Source organism: Syngnathoides biaculeatus, chromosome 10 (assembly GCF_019802595.1).
Source record: "Syngnathoides biaculeatus isolate LvHL_M chromosome 10, ASM1980259v1, whole genome shotgun sequence".
Lineage (NCBI taxonomy): Eukaryota > Metazoa > Chordata > Actinopteri > Syngnathiformes > Syngnathidae > Syngnathoides > Syngnathoides biaculeatus.
The window spans coordinates 17,696,457-17,718,062 of NC_084649.1; the positions used below are offsets into that span (position 1 = coordinate 17,696,457).

The 21,606-nt window shown below is 43.9% G+C and overlaps 1 protein-coding gene across 2 annotated transcripts in view; it reads left to right on the plus strand.

The window, feature by feature from the left end:
* The window catches only part of itga7 (integrin, alpha 7), a 38,837-nt gene that overhangs the window by 10,667 nt on the left and 6,564 nt on the right, over nucleotides 1–21,606 (plus strand). The window contains exons 2-20 of one of the 2 annotated variants that reach the window (XM_061831869.1): nucleotides 10,256–10,383; nucleotides 10,634–10,713; nucleotides 10,817–11,072; nucleotides 11,835–11,966; nucleotides 15,876–16,083; nucleotides 16,357–16,553; nucleotides 17,028–17,116; nucleotides 17,193–17,320; nucleotides 17,389–17,484; nucleotides 17,572–17,633; nucleotides 17,954–18,123; nucleotides 18,799–18,948; nucleotides 19,075–19,190; nucleotides 19,487–19,673; nucleotides 19,769–19,843; nucleotides 20,345–20,424; nucleotides 20,535–20,612; nucleotides 20,848–20,950; nucleotides 21,097–21,303. In XM_061831869.1, coding sequence (XP_061687853.1) covers nucleotides 10,256–10,383; nucleotides 10,634–10,713; nucleotides 10,817–11,072; nucleotides 11,835–11,966; nucleotides 15,876–16,083; nucleotides 16,357–16,553; nucleotides 17,028–17,116; nucleotides 17,193–17,320; nucleotides 17,389–17,484; nucleotides 17,572–17,633; nucleotides 17,954–18,123; nucleotides 18,799–18,948; nucleotides 19,075–19,190; nucleotides 19,487–19,673; nucleotides 19,769–19,843; nucleotides 20,345–20,424; nucleotides 20,535–20,612; nucleotides 20,848–20,950; nucleotides 21,097–21,303 — 2,542 coding nt within the window. Of the gene's footprint in view, nucleotides 1–10,255; nucleotides 10,384–10,633; nucleotides 10,714–10,816; nucleotides 11,073–11,802; nucleotides 11,967–15,875; nucleotides 16,084–16,356; nucleotides 16,554–17,027; nucleotides 17,117–17,192; nucleotides 17,321–17,388; nucleotides 17,485–17,571; nucleotides 17,634–17,953; nucleotides 18,124–18,798; nucleotides 18,949–19,074; nucleotides 19,191–19,486; nucleotides 19,674–19,768; nucleotides 19,844–20,344; nucleotides 20,425–20,534; nucleotides 20,613–20,847; nucleotides 20,951–21,096; nucleotides 21,304–21,606 lie in introns of those variants that run through there. The other variant, XM_061831870.1, reaches the window with a different exon arrangement.

The window sequence follows — 21,606 nt, forward strand, 5'->3', positions numbered from 1 at the left end:
GGATGGGTTTACATTGAGCTTGAGAGGCTCCAATGTACTTGGATACTGCAAAAAAAAAAAAAAAAAAAAAAGCCCACACAAACTTCATTTTGATGATCTTGGTAGTGCGGTTTTGGGTTTTGTTTTGATTATTTTGATTTTGGTTATCCCCTTAAAAAAGAAAAAGAAAAAAAAAACGCAACACAGTAATGCAGCTGTAGAGTGTTGTCCTCCCAGTTCTGAGATACCCGGATAGGCTACAGCACTCCCACGACCCTCATGAGGATAAGCGGCGCATATAATGGTGGATGTTTGTTTTTGTAAAGTACAATATCATAGTGCTGATTTTTTAATTTTGAAACTCATTTTTTCTTGGTGGGGGGAGGGGTGGCGTGTCTGGAACGGATAAAGGACTCTTCCATTCATTTCCATGCAGAAAGATGGTTTGCGACACGAGTGCCGTGTCTGGAACGGATAAATGACACTTCCATTCATTTCCATGCAGAAAGATGATTTGCGACACGAGTGTTCGAGTTATGTGCTTGGTCACAGGATGAACTGAACTCGTCTCTGGAGCCAGGTCTATATTTTAAAAATTTTCGGCGAGGCAATCATACATCACACATCATAATGGCCCTCTGAAGGAAACCATAACTACAATGTGGCGTGTGACAAGAATGAGTTTGACATCCCTTTAAATGTGTGAGTCCCTGGATCATTCCTTCACACACACACGCATACACACACAATGGACTGGTTGATCTGCATTACAAAAGCACAATAAGAGACCCCCCCCCCCGCCCCCTATCCCATCCCTCCCCTCCCGCAACTCGGGTTAAGTGCAGCCTCCCCCACTTTCTCCCACACGCCCCAAACTCAATTCATGATTTGTCTACAGTAACTCTTGTCATTAAATCTCCTCCAGCACATTCACGCGAAAGCTTTTGGCCGCACGTCCAAGTACTCCCTTTTCCGCACCGCTTACCTACAAGGAGTGCGGATTTATAGGACACACACCATGAATACTCTTCACTGCCAGCCCATTCCTCCACCGGCCTGCCACGACCCGGACAAAAGCTCGCCGGGAAGCGTCGGTGCCAGGCCCGAAAGCTTTCAGGAATATTAGTCGAGGGAGAGCGCCGTCAGCAATGAAAACCTGACTTCAGTAGCTCCGAGTTCCTGAGAACATGATATGCTTTCGAAATGGAGCTCATCAGTGACACGAACGTTTGTTTTCAGTGTTTTGATTATTCAAGTGTCATCGAGGATGTTTGAGGAGAAAGCGAGAGGTTGACCCCGGCGGTCACGTGCTCCTAACGTGGGGGGAGGCTCGAACACAAACGGGAGCTGCGGGGATGAACAAGTCGTGACCTCACCTTTTGAATAAATGCGTGGGACTGCGTGCGCCTACGTGTGTGTGTGAGCGCGCGCACGGTTGAATCAATCAGATGATAGCATCTCTATAAAGTAGCCGCCTTGTATAAACCAGGAAATTAAACGAGACGCCATTTTATTTGACAGCTTTGTCTTGAAGTCAAACTAATGTAATCATGATAAATACAATATTCCTTTTTTACTCATTTATATGTATCCATCACTCAAAATGGACATTTTTATGTCTGATATTGTCCTAATTGAAATGGTAGCATTAGCTTTATAAAGAGGTTTCAATTTGTTTTTTATCCTATGTCAATTTATTAATATTTGTATCAGAAATATACTAAAGTCCTTTCCATTTTGCCTTCAACAAGTACCAGAAATTGGGTAAACTTAGATTAGCTTCAGTGCTTGTTTGGACTCTTTTACTAACCAAATTAGCAGCAGCTACAGAATGGGTTTCAGAATAGTGACATAAGGGTAATAGAATTGTCATGAACGGGGCACGAGGGCGGACCCAAATGCACGACTCCAGAGGAAACCTTTATTCAGTCCAAGGTCAGTGTTCAGGTAGGCAGTCCAAACCAGGCAGAAATAATAGTACGGCAGGCTTACGAGGGTGGTCAGTGGACAGGCGTGGGTCGGTACACGGAGAGGAGAAGTCAGGCAAACAGGAGTGCAGGAACGAGGCATCAAGGACGACGATCTAGCGAAGGACAAGTCGTCCCCCAAGTCCTATATATACCGGGAGGCATCAGCTGGAACAAGGTGCAGGTGTGCTCTGACTAATTGGCTGGCCACGCCCAGCCTGGGCAGGAAGCCAGGAGCATGACAAGAATAATGTTTTTTGAGCACCCATATTTACGTTAATAGCCCTTTTTATTTTGTTTTGATCTCAACTTACTCTTGACATAAACTGGAATAAATTGTGAATATTGTGGTAGCATGGCAGGGCTAGTGGTTTGCACGTCTGCCTCAGATTTCTGAGATTTCGGGTTTTAAATCTCAGAACCGGGCGGCACGGTGGCCTCACACTTTTGAGGTCCCGGGTTCGATCCCGGACCTGCCTGTGTTTGCAAGTTCTCCCCGTGCCTGTGTGGGTTTTCTCCGGGCACTCTGGTTTCCTCCCACATCCCAAAAACATGCAAAATTAATGGGACACTCTAAATTGCCCCTAGGTGTGATTGTGAGTGCGTCTGTTTGTCTCTTTGGTCTGCGATTGGCTGGCACCCAGTTCAGGGTGTACCCTTCCTCCTGCCCGTTGACAGCTGGGATAGGCTCCAGCACTCCCCGCAACCCTCGTGAGGATAAGCGGCAGCAAAAATGGATGGATGGATGGATGGATGGGTGGATGGATGGATGGATGGATGAATCTCAGAACCAGCTTGCCTGTGTGGAGATTGCATGTTGTCCCCATGTTTGGTTTGTTTTTTCAAGGTACTCCGATTTCCTCCCCCATTCCGAAAACATTGATGTTAGGTTCACAAAAGACTCAAAATTGTTCTTTTTTTTCTGCGTATTGGAGGTAAAGATTGACAACCAATTCAGAAAATATACTGTAGATGGATAGATGTCATCCGTCTAATACCGATGACTTCCCTACTAGTGTAATTTACAGTGTCAGCAGATAAACATCTAAATGGGCTGATTAATCGATTGAAAAGGGGAAGAATGACAATGGATTTTACACAACAGATGTGAATTTGTTCCTTAGGGCCAATCATTACCTCACCAATGACCAGGAAATGGTCATTCACATGTTGATCTAAAGAGGGTCAGCTGGTGAGGGTGGGGTCACGGGTGTCATAGGGTACCAAATCCCGCATGGGGCATAGCACTTCACTAAGGAGTAAATACTTAGAGTCAACTGTCTATTACTTTTAGTCATAGCAGGGTAATAATTTGATGGATTTGAACGATGTAAAAGAATAAAATGTGGCACTCATTTGAAACTGAGCTATTACTACACATCTTTCGGTGCGTCTGTTGTGTCCCCACAGTGTTCCCAAAATAGTTCCAACTTTTAGCAGCTGTATGCAATTCACATATTCACAAATTTGTGTGTGTATGTGTGTGTGGGTGTTTTTGTGGAAGCTTTTATCATCTGTTTTCCAAGAAATTTATCTATTTATGGTTTCTGGGTTCATTCTAAAAAACTCTAATATAAGAAGTAAATGAACATGATACTTTACTCAATAAATGACGAGTAACTTGCCTGAGTTGAAACTGTAAGTTACAGCGAGTCTTTGATGCATTTGCATGTTTACCATGGACTTTATTTATGTCGCTGATGTAGTTTATGCCATATTGTCTATATATGATGATATTGCAAAATGAGGCTTTAAGGTGAGATCTACAGATATATGATATCACATCTGCCCCTTAGTTCAGTGGTTAGAGCATTGGTTTGGTAAACAAGGGGTCGTGAGTTTATATCTCATTGGGATCTCTACTACCCAAGAGGGGTTGCGTCAGGAAGGGCATCCGGTTTAAAAACTGTCCCAAACAAATAAGAGCGTTCTCTGCGATGTCACGCTGTGGCGACCCCTCACGGGACAAGGCGAAAGAAAGTTACTATCTGCACAGTGGGGCAACTGGTTAGATTCTTGGCCTCACAGATCTAAGGACTGGGGCTCAAATCCCGGCCCTGCCTCTGTGGAGTTTCCTGGTTCTCCCCGTGCCTGCGTGGGTTTTCTCTGGGCACTGCGGTTTCCTCCCACATCCCAAAAACATGCATTAATTAGAGAGTTTAAATTGTTCTTACGTGTGATTGTGGGTGGGGCTGTTTTCTGCGTCATGTGATTGGCTGACAGGGTGTACCCCACCTCCTGCCCGATGACAGCTGGGATAGGCTCCAGCACTCCCATCCTAACCTAAACCCTAACCCTAACCTTGTTGTTTTTCCATTTTTGACTCAAATACTTATAAAAACTACTTTTTCATTATAAACACAATTTACATTCAAAAATTCATTTACAAATAAAGAAATAATTGTTTTATCATATAAATACACTAGAAATAGGCAGAGAAAGGGGGGGGAGGGGGAGTGGACCCTTGTCCGGTATGGATGACGTAGTCAAGACGGCCGTCAAGAGCGTAGCAGTGGAAGGGACGATGGGGAACGTCGGGGGAAGGACCGTGCAAATTACTCCCGATCCTGGGACCGGTACTTCGGGTATTGGGATTGGATTTGTTTTGAAGTTTTCAAAAGAATTTTGGCAAACTGGTCATTCCCTTAGAGTATACGTCTCATTGCCTTGCTAGGTTTTCAGTGGTGTCGGCCACAGCCACTGACGGTGTATGTGAATGTGAATTTGAGCTTGAATGGTTTTCTATCTCCATATGTCCCATGTGATTGGCGACCAGGTCAAGGTATCTTACTTTGGCCCAGATACGGCTGGGACAGGCACCAGCTCATCCGTCACCCTGAGCAGGATAAGGGTTAAAGAAAATGGATTGATGGGTGATTTAGCAGTTTGCCAAAATTCTTTTGAAAACTTCAAAACAAATCATTGCATTGAATAACCTCCCATGGCAGTAAACCACAGTGTCCCAAAGGGATTTTCACATGGACTGCCAGCTGTCTCTGTCCCTCTCTTTTCCCGCTTTATTATGCATTAGCCATGGCCTCTAGCTTTGGCCCATGGTGGCACGCATTATGATTCACAGCATCTCATTCTCAGCTGTTGCTTTCTGTCGCAAGATTTCCCCGAAAACAACCGTTTTAAAGACGAGCGGCAGTCGGGGCACAGAGCACAGGTTTCTCGTCAGCTGTGCTTATGTGTGTGGATACGGGTTCAGGTAGTACATAGTTATGTCTGCATACCTGCATGTTTGCCTTTGTATGTGTGTGTGTTTGTGTATCCAGAGCAGAGGTCACACTCTTGCTTCGGGACAATGAGATGAGGCCAAAAGAGCCCCTTGGGCTCCTGCTGATCCCGCAAAGCTTCCACACAGAGCTTGTACTCCGGCCAACACATGTTAAGTGTGAGAGAGGAGATTAGGGGGTTCATCAATGTGAAATCCTGGTGGAAACGCTAAGGGTACAATTAATGTTTCACAAACTAGAACAGCTGTCAAGGGCCCACTCCTGGAACATTAAAGGAAGGAATGGAGAACGAGTTTGTGCTGGTAGAAATAAAGCTTTCTCTTAGTAATGTAGCCATTCCTCCATTTTCGACAGCTTATCCTGATCGCTGACTGAGATTTGGTAAGAGAACTGGATTTCTCTCTTGACTGGTTGCCTTCTTGCGTAGCATAGTTTCTCAAAAATAATGTGCAAATTTTTCCAAAAATATTTTCAAAACATTATTATATTTAGGTATGGGTGAAAAATAAAAAATACAATCACATTGTATAGTTGCATACAGGTACATAGAGTGGTAAAAAAAAAGGTAAACATATACATTTTGATATGATATTCGATGTCTTATGTTACACAAAATATAAATACAGATAATTCCCAATATTTTGTGCATATGGGTAGTAGCAAATTGGTGGTGCGCATTGTACATAGGTAGAAGGCTTTTCCTGATTTCTTTTTTTTTTTTTTTTTTTTTTTTAGGTCAACTTTGGGGGTGCGCATTATACTTCAGGATGCATTATACTCAAGAAATTACAGTATGCGTTCCCAAGACCAGTTCCAAGGGTAGCAAAACACAAACATTCAAGGTGTCACCTGACTGACAAGTTGATGATGGTGGATGAATCCTGGGGTCAATGAACAATATGGAAATGAAGAAAGTGCAACAAGGTTCTGGTGTTATTTCTGCGTTCAAACAAGTCTTTTTGAACAAGTCTGTTCGAACACAGCAATCAGACTTTGAAGTCTGCCCTTTGACTAGAAAACATGCGATTGTGTGGCCTGACAACAGCAATGTAATTTTTAGTTTTGAAATTCTATGATACATTTTATTTGACATATTCTTACCATTTAATTGTGTCTTATATATATATGTATATATATATATATATATATATAAAATATATACTGTTATTTGTAATCATTTTTGTACATTGTTTTAATGCTTAGTTTAATGGTTGAACATGAACTTAATATAGCTTACTCAGTAGGTAGTAGTGGGTAGTTTCTAACAAACTTTTTAGATAAAATGTTTCGCTGATGGCTTTGGAGTTCATACACAGTCAGACTAGTTGAGACTTCCATCCGTTCATCGTAAACGTAATTAAATTTGATTTGCCATCATGCTTGTACGATGGTGAACAGTTCTTGGCGACAAAGGCATGTCTTTTATTCGTTTGATTATCTTGTCTTTATGCGAAGTTGGCAAAGTGTTTGTTGGCAACGTCGAGTACGAATGCTTTGGCATGCTCCCCATCTGTGCATTTAAACACAGAGCAGAACCCTCGATCTCCACAAAGGCTGTTCAATCTTGTTGAAAACTTCGGTACACCTCATATTTTTTTCTTTGAGCGACCTTTGTCAAAAGCGTTTCCATAGATAGTTGTTCCGACATGATCGGCGTTAGACCCTTCTCCACCTATGGACATCCACAACCACTCAAAAACTACGGGACCCCCGCTGGGCCAAGCTTTCTCTGCACGACAGAAATCACATGTACAGTATGTCGTTATGAGGGCTCCGCGAGCCATATGCAACCACCAAAGGAGCCAGGTATGGCTCGCGAGCCGTAGCTTCCCGACACCTGATCTACAGTAGTCAGTTGTATAAGAAGAAATACATAACGCAGCTGAGGGCATGGTATGTTATCTAACCCCTTCTGTGCCCCAATAGAGAGTCTGGCGCTGTGTAATCTGAACGGTTCCTGTGGCTTTTTTTCCAAACAAATCCCAAGCTCACACTCAAATATCTGATATGATCTCAGGTTGTAGTGACACCCATATAACAGTACAGTGTGGCTATGCAATTGCCAACCACATGTGTGTGTGGGCAATTCTATTCATGTTGCATTCTCAACACACATACCCATACACACCTATACACGCCCTGCATAGCTTAGTTGTGCATGTCATGTGGGTTCACTGAAAAATGAGCAGGCAGTTGAAAATGACGATGAGACTTTGTGACTCATATCTGAACAATGAAGAATAAAGATGTGCAAAAGGCTGCAGTGCACACAATTAGGAGTGGGGGGGGTGTCATTAATTATCTTAATAATATACAAGGACAAGTAATTACCTTGTTCTAACAGATGCCCGTCAGAAAACAACATGTAATATACTGTAGTAACTGTAATTATCTTAATTTTTTGCACATTACTGTTCAGACTTTGACATTCAAGAGTTAACTCTTCATCGCGTTGGACCACAGTTGCTAACAAAATACGAGGAAATATCCAAAAATGATAACTTCTTAATGCTAGGATGTTAACAAAGAGTGATTGAACGTCAACATAAATTAATGGTGAGGCGGCAGAATAAAATGGCTCGTTCAACAGCAAATTGATTTTAAATATTGTCATTTTGTATGGAAAAAAAGCCTGACCGAGAGCATTTTAGTCACACTCGCTTGACTAAGCTCGAAACATCAGCTGATCCTTGAGGCTAACTATTTGTACTATTCCAATTTTAACTTTCCCTCATAACTTTCCCCTACATCCTATCTTAGTCCTCCTTCCCCTCTTGTTTCTTGACAACTTGCTTCTGCGCATCCGCCATGGATGACAGCTTTAGCTGGAGCGTGTCCCAACATTCAGTTTTTAAAATAGCCCACTGGCCCAAGAATCCGTGCTCCTAATAAGGCAGAAGGCAGAGATTACGCTCCTCGCCCCCCACCTCCCAATAAAAACAAAAACAGCGCCCACCTCAGTGAGAATAAAAGCTTTTGCTCGCCTTCTCGTACTGTCCGGCGAGTGTTGAAAGCCAAAGCAAGTTTGTGCAAACAAGATAGAGCCCACACAGAGCCGTCCCGGAGTCGAGATAACGTGAAGCCATGTTTTCTGTCTAATACACACGTTTGCGGGTTACGCTATCTATTTCTGCATGTTGTCCAGTGAAACGTGTCATGATTAGGTATTTAAATGTAGAAAAATCAACCACCCACCAAAATATCAGAATTGATGTTTCGTTGAAAAATACAAACCTCCTTAGATCTTATATATTCTTGGGGGATGTGCTGTGTCAAATGACCGATCCGTAACCTGACCAATGTTTACAATGGGTGATCAGAATCAGAATCATCTTTATTCTGAAGTATGTCAGAAACACACAAGGAATTTGTCTCCAGTAGTTGGAGCTGGTCTAGTGGAGGCCCCGTAGCTCAGTGGTTAGAGCACTGGTTTGGTAAACCAGGGGTTGTGGGTTCGTATCCCGCTGGGGCCTCCACTCCCTGAGAAGGGTTGCGTCAGGAAGGGCATCCGGCGTAAAAATTGTGCCAAACATATATATGCGTTCATCTGAGATGATACGCTGTGGCGACCCCGAAAGGGACAAGCCAAAAGAAATGACGAGTTGGAGCTGGTCTAGTAGGACAACAGACACTACTGTCACTCTGCCGCTCGGCCGCTCGCTTAATCGGGTAGACGGAGGAATACTTCTTCCATACACAGCGGTGCCGCTCATGGCTGTGCCGCTCACAGCACAGCACCAGGGCTCGGGGAGCGAGCTCACGGCTCCCCCGAGCCCTGGTGCCGTGCCGCTCACGGCTGTGTATGGAAGTATTCCTCTGTCTTCTTGATCAACCGATACTGCTATTTATTCATCAGATGAGGATAAATCCGAGAAATCAGTGCTTGGTATAAATGGTGTCCCTTGTAATTGAGCCATTGTTGCGGCACACAACACGTCACATCCGCGCATGTAGGGTCATGTGACTCGCGAAAATTCTTAATTGTCAATAAAAATCTTCTCATAACACTATTAAATGAGAGAGGATTCAACATCACATTGTCAAAATAGAGTACATGTTACATGACCTATTGGATACATTGTTAATGCAAACCACTGGATTTCCCCTTTAAGAACGAACTGCTGCTCAGCCTACTTCTACTTCTTAATTTACCTGACACCGCCCCCCTCTGCTCTTAAAGGGGTAGACTCATAATTAAAAACAGAACACACTTGCTCAACTTTATATCTGCGGGCATGACTGTTGGACCACACCCGTAACTTTATATTTCCGGGCATGACTGACGACACCTGTACATTTTTCAAATGTGAGTGACTGTTCATAGTAATCTGGCAATAAAGATGCAGAGTCTTGTCGCAATTAGAGCAGTTTGAATGCCCCCTGGAGCAATTGTCCAGCACAATGACCATTGTGCAAAGGGCGCCGAGACTTCAAGAAATGGAGTGGTGGGATAATGTCAATTGTACAAATGCTGCAAGTGCTCATCAGATGTGCAAATGGTGCAGCGTGGTATGACCTGTCACGAAACGGGGCTCGAGGGTGGACCCAAATGCACGACTCCAGAGACAGCAGACAGTACAGAGGAAACCTTTATTCGGTCCAAGGTCTGAGATCAGGCAGACAGTCTCCAACAATCAGAAGTAATAGTACGGCAGGCTTACGAGGGTGGTCAGTGGACAGGCGTGGGTCGGTGCACGGAGAGCAGAAGTCAGGCAAACAGAAGTGCGGGAACGAGGCATCAAGGACAACGATCTAGCGAAGGACAAGTCGTCCCCCACGTCCTATATATACTGGGAGGCATCAGCCGGGACACGGTGCAGGTGTGCTCTGACTGATTGGCTGGCCACGCCAGCCTGGGCAGGAAACCAGGAGCATGACATGACCAAGACCAATCAGTGGTTCGAAATCTGATAAGTCACCTGTAGACTGACCAAGTTTACGTGAAGAAGAGGACACATTGGCGAAAGATGTCTGGCCCTATAAACAATTTTAAAGATCTCATCCAAAGGATTTTGTTGATTCAGCCTCGCATCGTCTATCGTAGTAAACCTTAAGCTTATGTTCCTTCAGGATCCTGGTTGGGGCGCCACAGGCCGCAGGCCGGGGTGTGCTGCGCGGCAGTCGACCAGGAGCCCTGTTTAAGTGTCCTATTACACCTGAGGATTATGACTGTGTCAGGGTGGATATAGACGGTGAAGGTAATCTATTTCAAATACATTTTTAGTGTACGCATAATTATATTTAGTCAGTTATGATACAGTGAAACCGGATTGAAGTTGTCAAGAAGTAACATGACATTTTTGGAATTTCTGCTTGTTTTTGGGATTCTGGAAAATAATTGAACTCAGACTCTCTGATCTGGTCTGAGGCTGCCACGAGCCGCACCTTGGCACCAGGACCAGATCCTAGCCATATTTTTCATGCTGTTATTTTTTTTTTCTCTTTCAGTGAGTCTAAACAGGGAGAACAAAGACAACCAGTGGCTGGGAGTTACTGTCAAGAGCCAGGGCATTGGGGGCAAGGTGGTGGTAAGTCAAAGCTGTGTCAAAACCTGCTGATTAAAAAGCATGTTGTAATTTTAAAGTAGGACAACAGTTGGCTTCTTGACGACACCCTGTCATCCCTCCCCAGACCTGCGCTCACCTATACGAGCTCAGGCAACGCGTGCACCAACCCTCCGAGACGCGCGATCCCATCGGACGCTGCTACGTCCTGAGCGAAGACCTGACCGAGCGAGATGAACTGGACGGAGGAGAGTGGAAGTTCTGCGAGGGTCGGCCGCAGGGTCACGAGCAGTTCGGCTTCTGCCAGCAGGGTCTTTCTGTCAGTTTCACCCCGGACAACAACTTCATATTGTTTGGGGCTCCTGGGACGTACAACTGGAAAGGTACGATGGCATGTAGGGATTAAGATGGTTCGATGAAAGGGTTGAAATGGAGTGACACTCAATAGGGCCCAGATTTCCATGAAAGGAAATGAGGAGGAGGCGTCAGATGGTGGTAGATTTCTTATTCCTCGTTCAGTTGATAAATTTTCACAAGATAAAACAAGCCTTTGTTGATTACCCTTTAGAGCATGATGTTAGCATAATGTGCATCCTCTTTGTGCAGAGATGGGAAAAGTCTAGGGTTTGGAAAATGTGTCTGAAGTCTTCACCATGAATCGCGCCACGCCCCCCCCCCCTCCTCTGTCTCAAACCAACTGTCAATGTTTTTCTTCACAATTAATAGTAGAGCTCATCTAGTTTGAGTGTGGTGATGATCCCTTGTCTTTGAATTCTTAATTCTGAAGCAGATCTATCCAATCTGACATATATATATGAGACACACGTTGTTCTTTGTACTTGACACCCCATACCATACGTGACTAACACAATGTAGGCCCAGTTCGTGATCCAGTATAGAATACAAATCCATGGTTAAAAACCTCATTGATTGATGATAACATATCCTAATTGGACTGCAAGCATCAGCGTCCACGATCAATACTGCGCTCGACTGCAGAATAGCGCAAGTGAGCGTATTCTACATTTTGAGGTTATCTTATTTTCTAAAGTGTCAAAGTTGTCAAGATGGTGTCCCCCGTTGTCTTAGGAATGTATTTTTTTTTTCTTACAGCTGTGTTGTGGCCTCACACATTTCCATTTCAGGTGAAATGCGCGTGCAGCTGCTAAACCAGACGCTGCTTGAACTCGGCTTCTTTGACGACGGACCCTATGAGGTGGCGGATCAGAAACAACGTAATGCCCGGCTCATCCCTGTGCCCTACCACAGTTACCTGGGTAGGAGTCGCCCTCTCTGCTCACTGCTGGAGAGGAAGCGAGGGTCCGGTGGAGGATGGCGACCAGGGCTCAGACTGTACCGCGCCCCCACTGTTCTCTGATATGGTCCCAAGCTTGGGACTCCGGCTATTCCTGGAAAGTTATTTATGGCCAAAAACCCTTAAGATTCTCCACCCATTCCTGGCTGGGATTTGGTGTCCGGAGTTTTTTTCTGGACTTGAAATTATATTTGGCTTCAAATGATCTGATGACGGCCATGAGACTTCGGGGTACGCTCTGAACCCGGGCATCTGTCGCTCCACCAGAGAGCCGGGAGGTTTTTTTTTGCAGGGAAAACTGCTGCTGCCGCCCACCCACCAAAGCACAACACCAATCAATCACAGCTTGTCTCACCTGCACCCTCCTCTCCCCCTTTCTTTTTCACTCTACCCCTCCACCACCCGCCTTACCTTCCTCACATTTCACCACCCTGTCACCCTTCCTGCACTGGCCCCCTCTATGTTTCTACTCCTTTTCTTTCCTGTCTTGGGCCATAGGGCTCTTGTTCATGGCTAGCCCAGTTGAAGACGCGCTGCTGTACAAAACTCTGGAGCCGTCCAGGAAGCCCACAGCCTTTGAGGATGTAGCCCATAATAGCTACTTAGGTTTGTAGGCGTGATGTGTTGTTCATTGGAGCAGTTGGATCTTTTCTGACATAGTAGTAGCTCTAAAATCCTTTTCTTCGTCTTGGTCTTAATCCTCTCTGCTAATGGCAAGTGTTTGGATTTTGATCTGTGTTGGACTTTTGTACCCATCACTTTTACGAGACAACCACCCCAAAAGCTACCGATCATTTCGATATCACTTATCCTGTCAGCTTCAGTCTATTCCAGCCGACATTTGGCAAAATTAGAGGAGCACACCATTCATTAATCATTCACACTCCCATTCACACCCTCACTGAGTGGAATGTGAACAGATGAAATCAAGTTAAGCGCAACTGTACACCATCAGTGGGTGGTTGTCTCTACGGAGCAAAAGTGAGTTTGTCTCTTGTGTCTGTAGGTCTTTGTCATCTGAAGTTTGCATGTGATGTCCAAAAAAAGACACTTTTCCCGGCTATCTTAGTGTTGGGTTTTCTATTGACTCTCCTGATTTTAAAGTGTTTAACTGGCATAGCTTTTTCACAGCGTGTTCACTAACAAGGGTTGGTGTATCCGGGTATTTTTACTCTTTTCTTTATATCACCTTGTTCCAAGGTATTTTTCTGCCTGTGTCCCGTTCAAGCTTAATGACCCATTGCCGACTTCACAGGACCTTTTCGTAGTTAACGTTGGATTGCGGTGGTTTTTACGTCTCACTGACTGCGTGGATCTCCCGTAAATCTCCTAATTCACAGACCGTCTTGGCCCGCTCACCCTCTCGCCCGCCCCAATCCTTATTTAGTCGTCTCCTTGACAGCACTAATTCCCATGTGACATTATAACCTTCATTTTTTAAAATGACCCACGATCACTTTGATCCTAAAGAAGATGATAAGACTCGCCGCCATGCCTGATAAATATTATCCTTATTCTCATGAGAATTTAGTAAAAATCATTAGTGCAAAATTTGAAAGTTTATTCAAACAGTTTTCATTTTTACAATAAGATCATGACATCCTAACCGAAACCTTGTAGGAATAAAACACGGCATGTTCATCAACAAAGTGTAATTAATATAAACGTATGATAAAAAAAATATATATATATGATTTTACACAAGATTTTCATAAAACATGTCACTAAAATAAAAGAAATAATAATTAAATAAAATAATAACTATACCACTTACTGGCTCCCTGTGGATCTATTTTATATTAATTGATATTTAACATTTATGATGAGGATAATAATGGGGATAGTGATCATTACTCATGGAAAAAGTAGGAATTGTATGTTCCCAAATTCAATTTGAACTGTTTTAAATTACTTAAAATGATTTCAATGTATTAAACAAATTACAATTTGTGAGAGTATAATGGTATACTTTAAATAACACAATGTGAATGATTTATAAATAAATAAGACCAAATCTAGACTCAAGGAGCAAATAAAAATAAAAAAAATACATACTGTACATAGCTGTGTTAACAAAAGTTAAGTTTAGTTAGTGAACAGAAAGTTAGACATGCAGCATGTCTGATCTCGACATACAGTAGATGTACTTTTAAAACCAGTATTTTTAATCCTTGTCCATTGGCCACTTTTACTTTGTTGACATTGTAACCAGCTTGCGTTGAAGGCCACCCTGTGTGGCAAAAGTAGCGCCTCTGACGCCCATCATGTTTCGCACCGCAGACATTCCACACTTGCCGTCCTGGAGCTTCTCGCTGTTTGTCTCCCGCCTTGTCGCCCCCCCACCCCACCTATTTCTCTTTTTTTAGTTTTATCATGTTTATTGCTAGCCAGGCCATCCCCCTATCTGACACTCACACCTCTTGCATGTTGTTCCAAATGCTTGCGCTCACTTCGATTTAGATTGTTTGTTATGATGTGTTTTGACGCACCACGCGTCTATTCTTTGCAGAAGAATTGCTTTATACTGTATACGATCACATTTGTTGATTAAACGCAACCGGTAGATGCTTGGGGTGAGCCGTTACTAACCTTATGCAAAGCTCATTTACAGCCATAAAAGTGTTTTGTCGAGGAAATGTGGAAATATTAATTAATGTCATGGTGCACCGTTTCTCCCCACCACACAAATGAGAACATAAATTTATATATCGTAATTCCCGGCCTACAGAGCGCACCTGGTTATAAGCCTCACCAGTATATTTGAAAAGGAAATACCATTTGGTACATACATACGCCACAGCTGTGTAAAAGCCGCAAGTGCCCACATTGAAACCCACATTGAAACGCCAGTATTTATAAAGAAAGACGGTACACAGAAAGAGTTTAACATTTGTGCGGCGCTAGTGTGGCGCTAACGCTAGCGACGTGCTAACGCTAGTGCTAGTGCTAAGGCTAGTGCCGCACCAGCCCTAACGCTAGTAGGGCTGGTTAAAATAAAACTTACCGCTAAATATCATTGAGACATGCCAGTAACACAGCAGCTACACGCGAGTACAGAGCTAACAGGCCCGGTAAAAGTCACTCCCTCGGCACATATATTCCACCTTTCTTATTCTTACCTTTTCCGCTCGAGTGCTCCCTTGCTGCCGTTAGGAAAAAATGCACAAATTGGCCACATCACCGCATAAACCGCAGGAAAGCGTGTGAAAAACCGTTGTGGCTTGTAGGCCGGAAAATACAGTAGTATATAAGTATAATCTTTAACTAGTAGTATCCAATTAATGTTACTTATTCCAGATTGAGTTCTGATTTAAATCTGATTTAAATTTTCAATTTAAATATGCGTTCATCTAAGATGACACGCTGTGGCGACAAGCCGAAAGAAAAAGAAGTAGCCACAACCTTTTCATTTTGTTAAAAACTAATGTAGTTGTTATTGCCGTATTGTCAATGTGGAACCACAGTTCCTAAAAGTTGGCAGAGTCACACAAAACAGGTCAAAAGCTATTCAGTTTTTATTTTTGACAAAAAATATATATATACAAATGTGTAATTATTATAACATTTATGTCGCATGCCACTAGAGAGCGCTCACCGCCATCCCGCTCAAGGCTATAAATCTGATTAATGTACTTTAACTAAAATTAAGCAATGCAGACCTCATGAGACATAAGCTAAAACTCAATAGATTACCCCGCATACCGGCAGACCCACAAGCACAGGCTGGCCCCATAAGGAGGTAGACAGAAAATCAATAGTCACTTTAGGCATACAGTACATTTCATTAGTAAGATGATGAGGGTAGAGCACCCCCCACGGTCAATACTACTCAATTCTGAGCCTAACTACCCCATTCCACCTCTTCGGCCAGGCTTCTCTGTGGACTCGGCCATGGGAATAATGAGGCTCGGTGAGCTGACCTTTGTGGCGGGTGCACCGCGGGCTAATCACACGGGGGCCGTGGTGCTGCTACGCAAGGACAACGTTTACCGGCTAGTGCCCGAGCACATTTTCTGGGGAGAGGAGCTCGCGTCTTCCTTCGGCTACTCGGTGGCGACCACCGATCTGAACAATGATGGGTGAGGAGTGAAGGGGGTGCCTGGATCTCTTTTGTCCTTTAATTGCATTTCCACCAAGCTTTATGGTTCAGTTTGTGATCAGTTAAATCAATGATGATGAGCAAATGTAAAAAAATGAGACTAAGTGGTGACTGGGGAACAAAAAACAAAATGGAGAGAGTGAACTGAGTGAGGGAAGTAACGAACTGAACCAAACCACTTGATGGAAACTGGCTGATTGATTCAACTCCAGAAGGTCTTGAGAGGGGTTTTAATCATTGCTCATGTCCTTAGCTGGACTGACCTGATCGTGGGAGCTCCCAATTTCTTTGACCGCAAGGCAGAGATCGGCGGCGCCGTCTATGTGTACCTGAACCCTTTTGGTCACTGGGACGATCAGGCCCGGCCCATCCGTCTCAATGGAACGTACGACTCCATGTTTGGCATGACGGTCAGCAACATAGGCGATCTGGACCAGGACGGATATGGAGGTGAGGGTCAATCGTGTTTGGGGTCTACAGCAATCCATTTCCAGAGTCTGGTACAGAATCTACGTTATTATTTTCAGACAGCGATTATGAGACTAATGGAACAACTTGGGAGGCGCAACTTATTTTTTTTATCGTAGAGTAAAATTGTCATCCTGTTACCACAATATACTAATTTGGGAACATTTCTACTTTATTTTACCCATCTTTTATCTCATTAAACTTAAAGCAAGCCTTTGTTGTGAAGATTTCCACTATTTTTGTTGAAAAAAAATTACTTTGTGCTCATAACATCGCAACTTTGTTTCCGCAATATATTAATTGGTTATCATACCATTCTGACTTTCTTTAAAAATAGGAATGAAAAAAAATGTCCCCCGTTTGGATCCCTGAACCCCGAAAACGTTGAGAACCCCAGCTTTAGCACCCTCACCACTGTCTTTGACAAAATATACAACTAATCCAATTTTCGTGCAGACATCGCCGTTGGCGCTCCATTCGATGGGGACGGCAAGGTGTTCATCTTCAGAGGTTCGGATGCAGGAATTGAAACCAAACCAGCCCAGGTGAGTCCAGAATCGATCAAACACATTTCAGGATGGAAACAGATAATTGTTTTTTTTTTTTTTATATCAATCTTAGGTGCTTGATGGGGCAGACTTTGACGTGAAGCGTTTTGGATACTCCATCTCAGGTGGCCTGGACGTGGATGAGAACCACTATCCAGACATCGCTGTGGGCTCGCTCAATAATTCAGTTGTGCTCTTCAGGTATAAAAAAGCAGAGCCGGTGAGTCTTCTCTAAACATCGTCCTGATTGCTCCTTTTCGTCTGCAAAGGTCTCGTCCAGTCATCCACGTGATTCGGGAAATATCCATTGAGCCGCAATACATCGATATGGCCCAGCAAAACTGTAAGGGCCGAGATGGCGTTTGGTAAGAACAGATCCAAGCAACCGAGGGACGTGAACTCCTCATGTGGTCCTGATCTGTTTGGGCTCCTCTGTCGTGCTTCCGTTCTAGCATCGAGGTCAAGACCTGCTTCGTCTACACGGCCCACCCGGTGCACCACTCGCCACATATAAGTGAGTCTCGCCTCTGTTCAAGCACAGTATTAGGCACACCTGCACAAAGGTGGGGGGCCTGGGGCCACCGCCCATCCCTCCCCTCCCCATTTCACGCCACTGATATATAGCATCAGAAAATCTGCTCAAAGTCACAGATGATAATATTATACATATGGCTAGTATGATACAGTATAACACAACAAACGCCAATGCAAGCATAATAATTGGGTTAGCGAGTACAAAATTAAACTGAACATTTTTCAATATAAGTTCGTCTCCCTCACTCCAAGTTGTGACATTTCCACATTTCCACATTTGAATCCCCACCCACCTTCAAGCCCTGGTGGTGCGCTTCGAAGCCGACTCGGAGCGCAGGAAGCTGGGCCTGCCGCACCGCGTCAACTTCCTGGGCCGCAGCTCCCTGGAGCCGGAGTACACGCAGACTGAGGAGGTGGACCTGCATCGCCAGAAGCACCCGGCGTGCACCACCGCGACCTTCCAGCTCCATGTCAGTAAGACTTAGCGGCTATCCTGCTGATTGGGACGACGTAGCTTCATCATCGTCCTCATCATCACGTGCAATATATCAATCCAGTATAACCGATAACGGCTTTGAGCTGTGAAGGGGAATGGCATCAAAGCGACTGGACAATCTTTAATTATCAATATATATTCCATTAATAATTATCTTTCTTCTGAGACAATACCATACTGGCATTGCTTTTCTGTTCATGAGATACTCATAAGATGTACTAAAATAGAATAAAAATGTTCAAAAATTTGGCAGTAGTACTGCTAGAGTATGAAATTAAATTTCAAATTTATATTTTGTAGCGGCGGAACAGTGGATCAGCTGGTAAAGCGTTGGCCTCACAGTTCTGAGGTCCCGGGTTCAATCCCGGACCCGCCAGTGTGGAGTTTGCATGTTGCGTGGGTTTCCTCCGGGTACTCCGGTTTCCTCCCACAACCCAAAAACATGCAACATTAATTGGACACTCTAAATTGCCCCTGGGTGTGATTGTGAGTCCGGCTGTTTGTCTCCATGTGCCCTGCGATTGGCTGGCAACCAGTTCAGGGTGTCCCCTGTCTCCTGCCCATTGACAGCTAGGATAGGCTCGCCCTCGTGAGGATAAGCAGCTAAGAAAATGGATGGATGCATATTTATGAACTTGTGTCCCTGCAGGAGAACATCCGGGACAAACTCCGGCCCATCTCTTTGGCAATCACCCACACCATCAAAGATGTGCCCCCCCACATCCATTCTCCAGCCGTGGGGCTGGTAAAATTGGCTCCCGTGCTCAACATGTCGCCCTCCAACACGATGAACTCAGAGGTCGGGGTTACTACTTCTACTACGTCTCGACTCAATAAAGTTAACATTGAACCGTCCCACTTGGGGGATTTCATGTCCAAAGTCTTTAATATCTACTCAGCATCATGTCGTCATCCCTTCTCGAAGGTGAACTTCCTGCGCGAGGGATGCGGGCCGGACAAAATCTGCCAGAGCAACCTGAAGCTGAGCTACCGCTTTGGAACGCGACCTCCGACCTCTGACCTGTTCACCCCCCTGCCAAAGTTAGTGTGTGCCTATAAAACGTGCTCAGAGTGGGGTGGTGTGGATGATGTTGACTGTTGCCCAGCAACAGTTCGCCCAAAGTATGAATGAGCACGCAACAGCCATCTTGACTGAAACAAAACCAGGATTCTGAATTGGGATTTAATGGCGGCAAAAAGGAGAACGTTGTCTGTCCAGGTGTTGAACGGGGTCGTTGATTGAAATGTTTGGGAAAGGATGTTCTGTGTGACTGCCTTACAGGGGTTTTCCCACAAAATCTCACAAAATTAATCTTCGCCCTCCCCTTGCACCTCAGGGACCAGGATGACGTGCAGGTGTTCTCCTTGTCCGACCAGCGCCTGGTGGTCTTGGAGATCACCGTCACCAATACGCCCTCCGACCCGCTGCGCCCCGAGGAGGACGGCGATGACGCCCACGCCGCCCAGCTGCTCATCTCCCTCCCGAAAACGCTCTCCTACGCCGGCTCCAGGGTGCCCGCTCAGGTGCTTTGGAGGCGGCCATCGCTAAAGATGTTCAGCGTGATGCAAAATGTTGACTTTTTTGCGGACTTCTGCTAATTTTGATGACTTGGTTCCAGATGAGGTGTCAGGCCAACCAAAATGGCTCCGATGTAGAATGTGACCTGGGAAATCCCCTGAAAAGAAACACCAAGGTGAGCTCGCTCATTTGGATCCATTTATTCTGATTAAAATTCTGTAAAATGCTTGAAAATGAGTGCTTGAATTGCTTTGAATATATGTGTAATTATAATTCATCCATATGAAATGTATTTTTTCAATAACAGGTTAATTATGTATCTTAGGTTTTGCAAACAAATATATTTATTTTTGTTTTTATACTTTTTATTAGAAGGTGATCTATAATAATTATTTAAATGTATATTTATAGAACGTTACCTTTTATTTCAACACAATGAAGTGCAATATATACATATAAATTGTTCACAAAATTATTGTACTTTTTAAAATAATAAAAACAAAAATGTATGCATTTTTATTACAGCACAATTCTCAGTCAGGTGTCACAGAAAATACAATTAAAAACATTCAAAAAGCAGTAAACGGGTATTTTAAAATTATTTTAAGAACATTAAAATATACAATGTATGACACACTAATAAAATGTCCATTTTATTCTCCACCACTTTTTCAAGTTAAAATTCTCCATCAACTTGAGCACTGCCAACATCACCATAGAAACCACTGAATTGACCGCCGACCTCCAAATGACAACGCAAGTATCTTTTTTATAGTATTCATACGTTTTCAAAATAGTCACAGGTTATACTGAAGTAGATATTGATTTGATTGTTATTTTCATAATTATTATTTTTTTGTATTCAGCATCAGTGAGCAGCCTAACCTGGCACCAATCACAGCGATAGCTAAGGTTGTGATAGAGCTCCCTCTGTCGGTCAGCGGGTGAGTAACATCTTTTTTTTTGCACTCAGCTGCTCCAAAGCAAAGAGACGATCTAAAAAAATAATAAGATAATTTATAGGTCAGAATGGTAGCAGGTCTCCAGAATGATGATAACCATAGAACAAGAACACATACGATTATTTTTTCATTATATCAAATAAACATATTTCAGGCATGCAAGGGGAAATATTTGTGTATTTTTGTGTACAGTTTTTGCGATTGTGTGTCATTGCAGGCTGGCTCGTCCTCACCAGCTGTTCTTCAGCGGTGCCGTGAAGGGCGAGAGCGCCATGAGCGATCTGGAGGACATCGGCAGCCCTGTGGACTTTGAGTTTGTGGTGAGGAAAACCAACATTTTCCCACTTTGCGTCAATCTTAAAACCCCTTCATCCTGAAATACAAATATCTAATAATAAGTATAATTGATGCTTTTATGACTTGACGTTGAAGCATGTGCTTAAAGGATGATATGTCCTCCTCCCAGGTGGCCAATCCTGGCCAAGCTCTGCAAACACTTGGCTCCGCCTTCCTCAACATCATGTGGCCCTACGAGCTGGCCAATGGCAAGTGGCTCCTGTACCCGGCGAGCCTGGATTTTGACGGTCATTTGGCATCCCACTGTACTCCGTCAGAGGTTATCAACCCTTTAAATCTGCGTGGACACTCGTCTGCGCAACCTGCCAATGAAACGGTGAGTGTGGAAAGATGGAAGGAAGTCCAATATTCGTAGACAATGGAATCTGGTTCCACCCCTGTTGAGTGATTAGGACAAAATTGAAAGAGACAAAAAGAGTTGCAGCAGTTAATACAACAAGGTTTAGTTAGGACGCACTCACCCAGTTTTTGTGTGGAAAACTCAACTATTTATGCTCCAATTTAAGGGCAGGCCCCAAACCACATATTGATTGTTTGAAATGCAAGAAAGGAAGAGTCGTTAAACTACCTGGTAGAGAGGCCATTGTCACTCCATAAGCGTCGTAGGGTGGAAACTTCC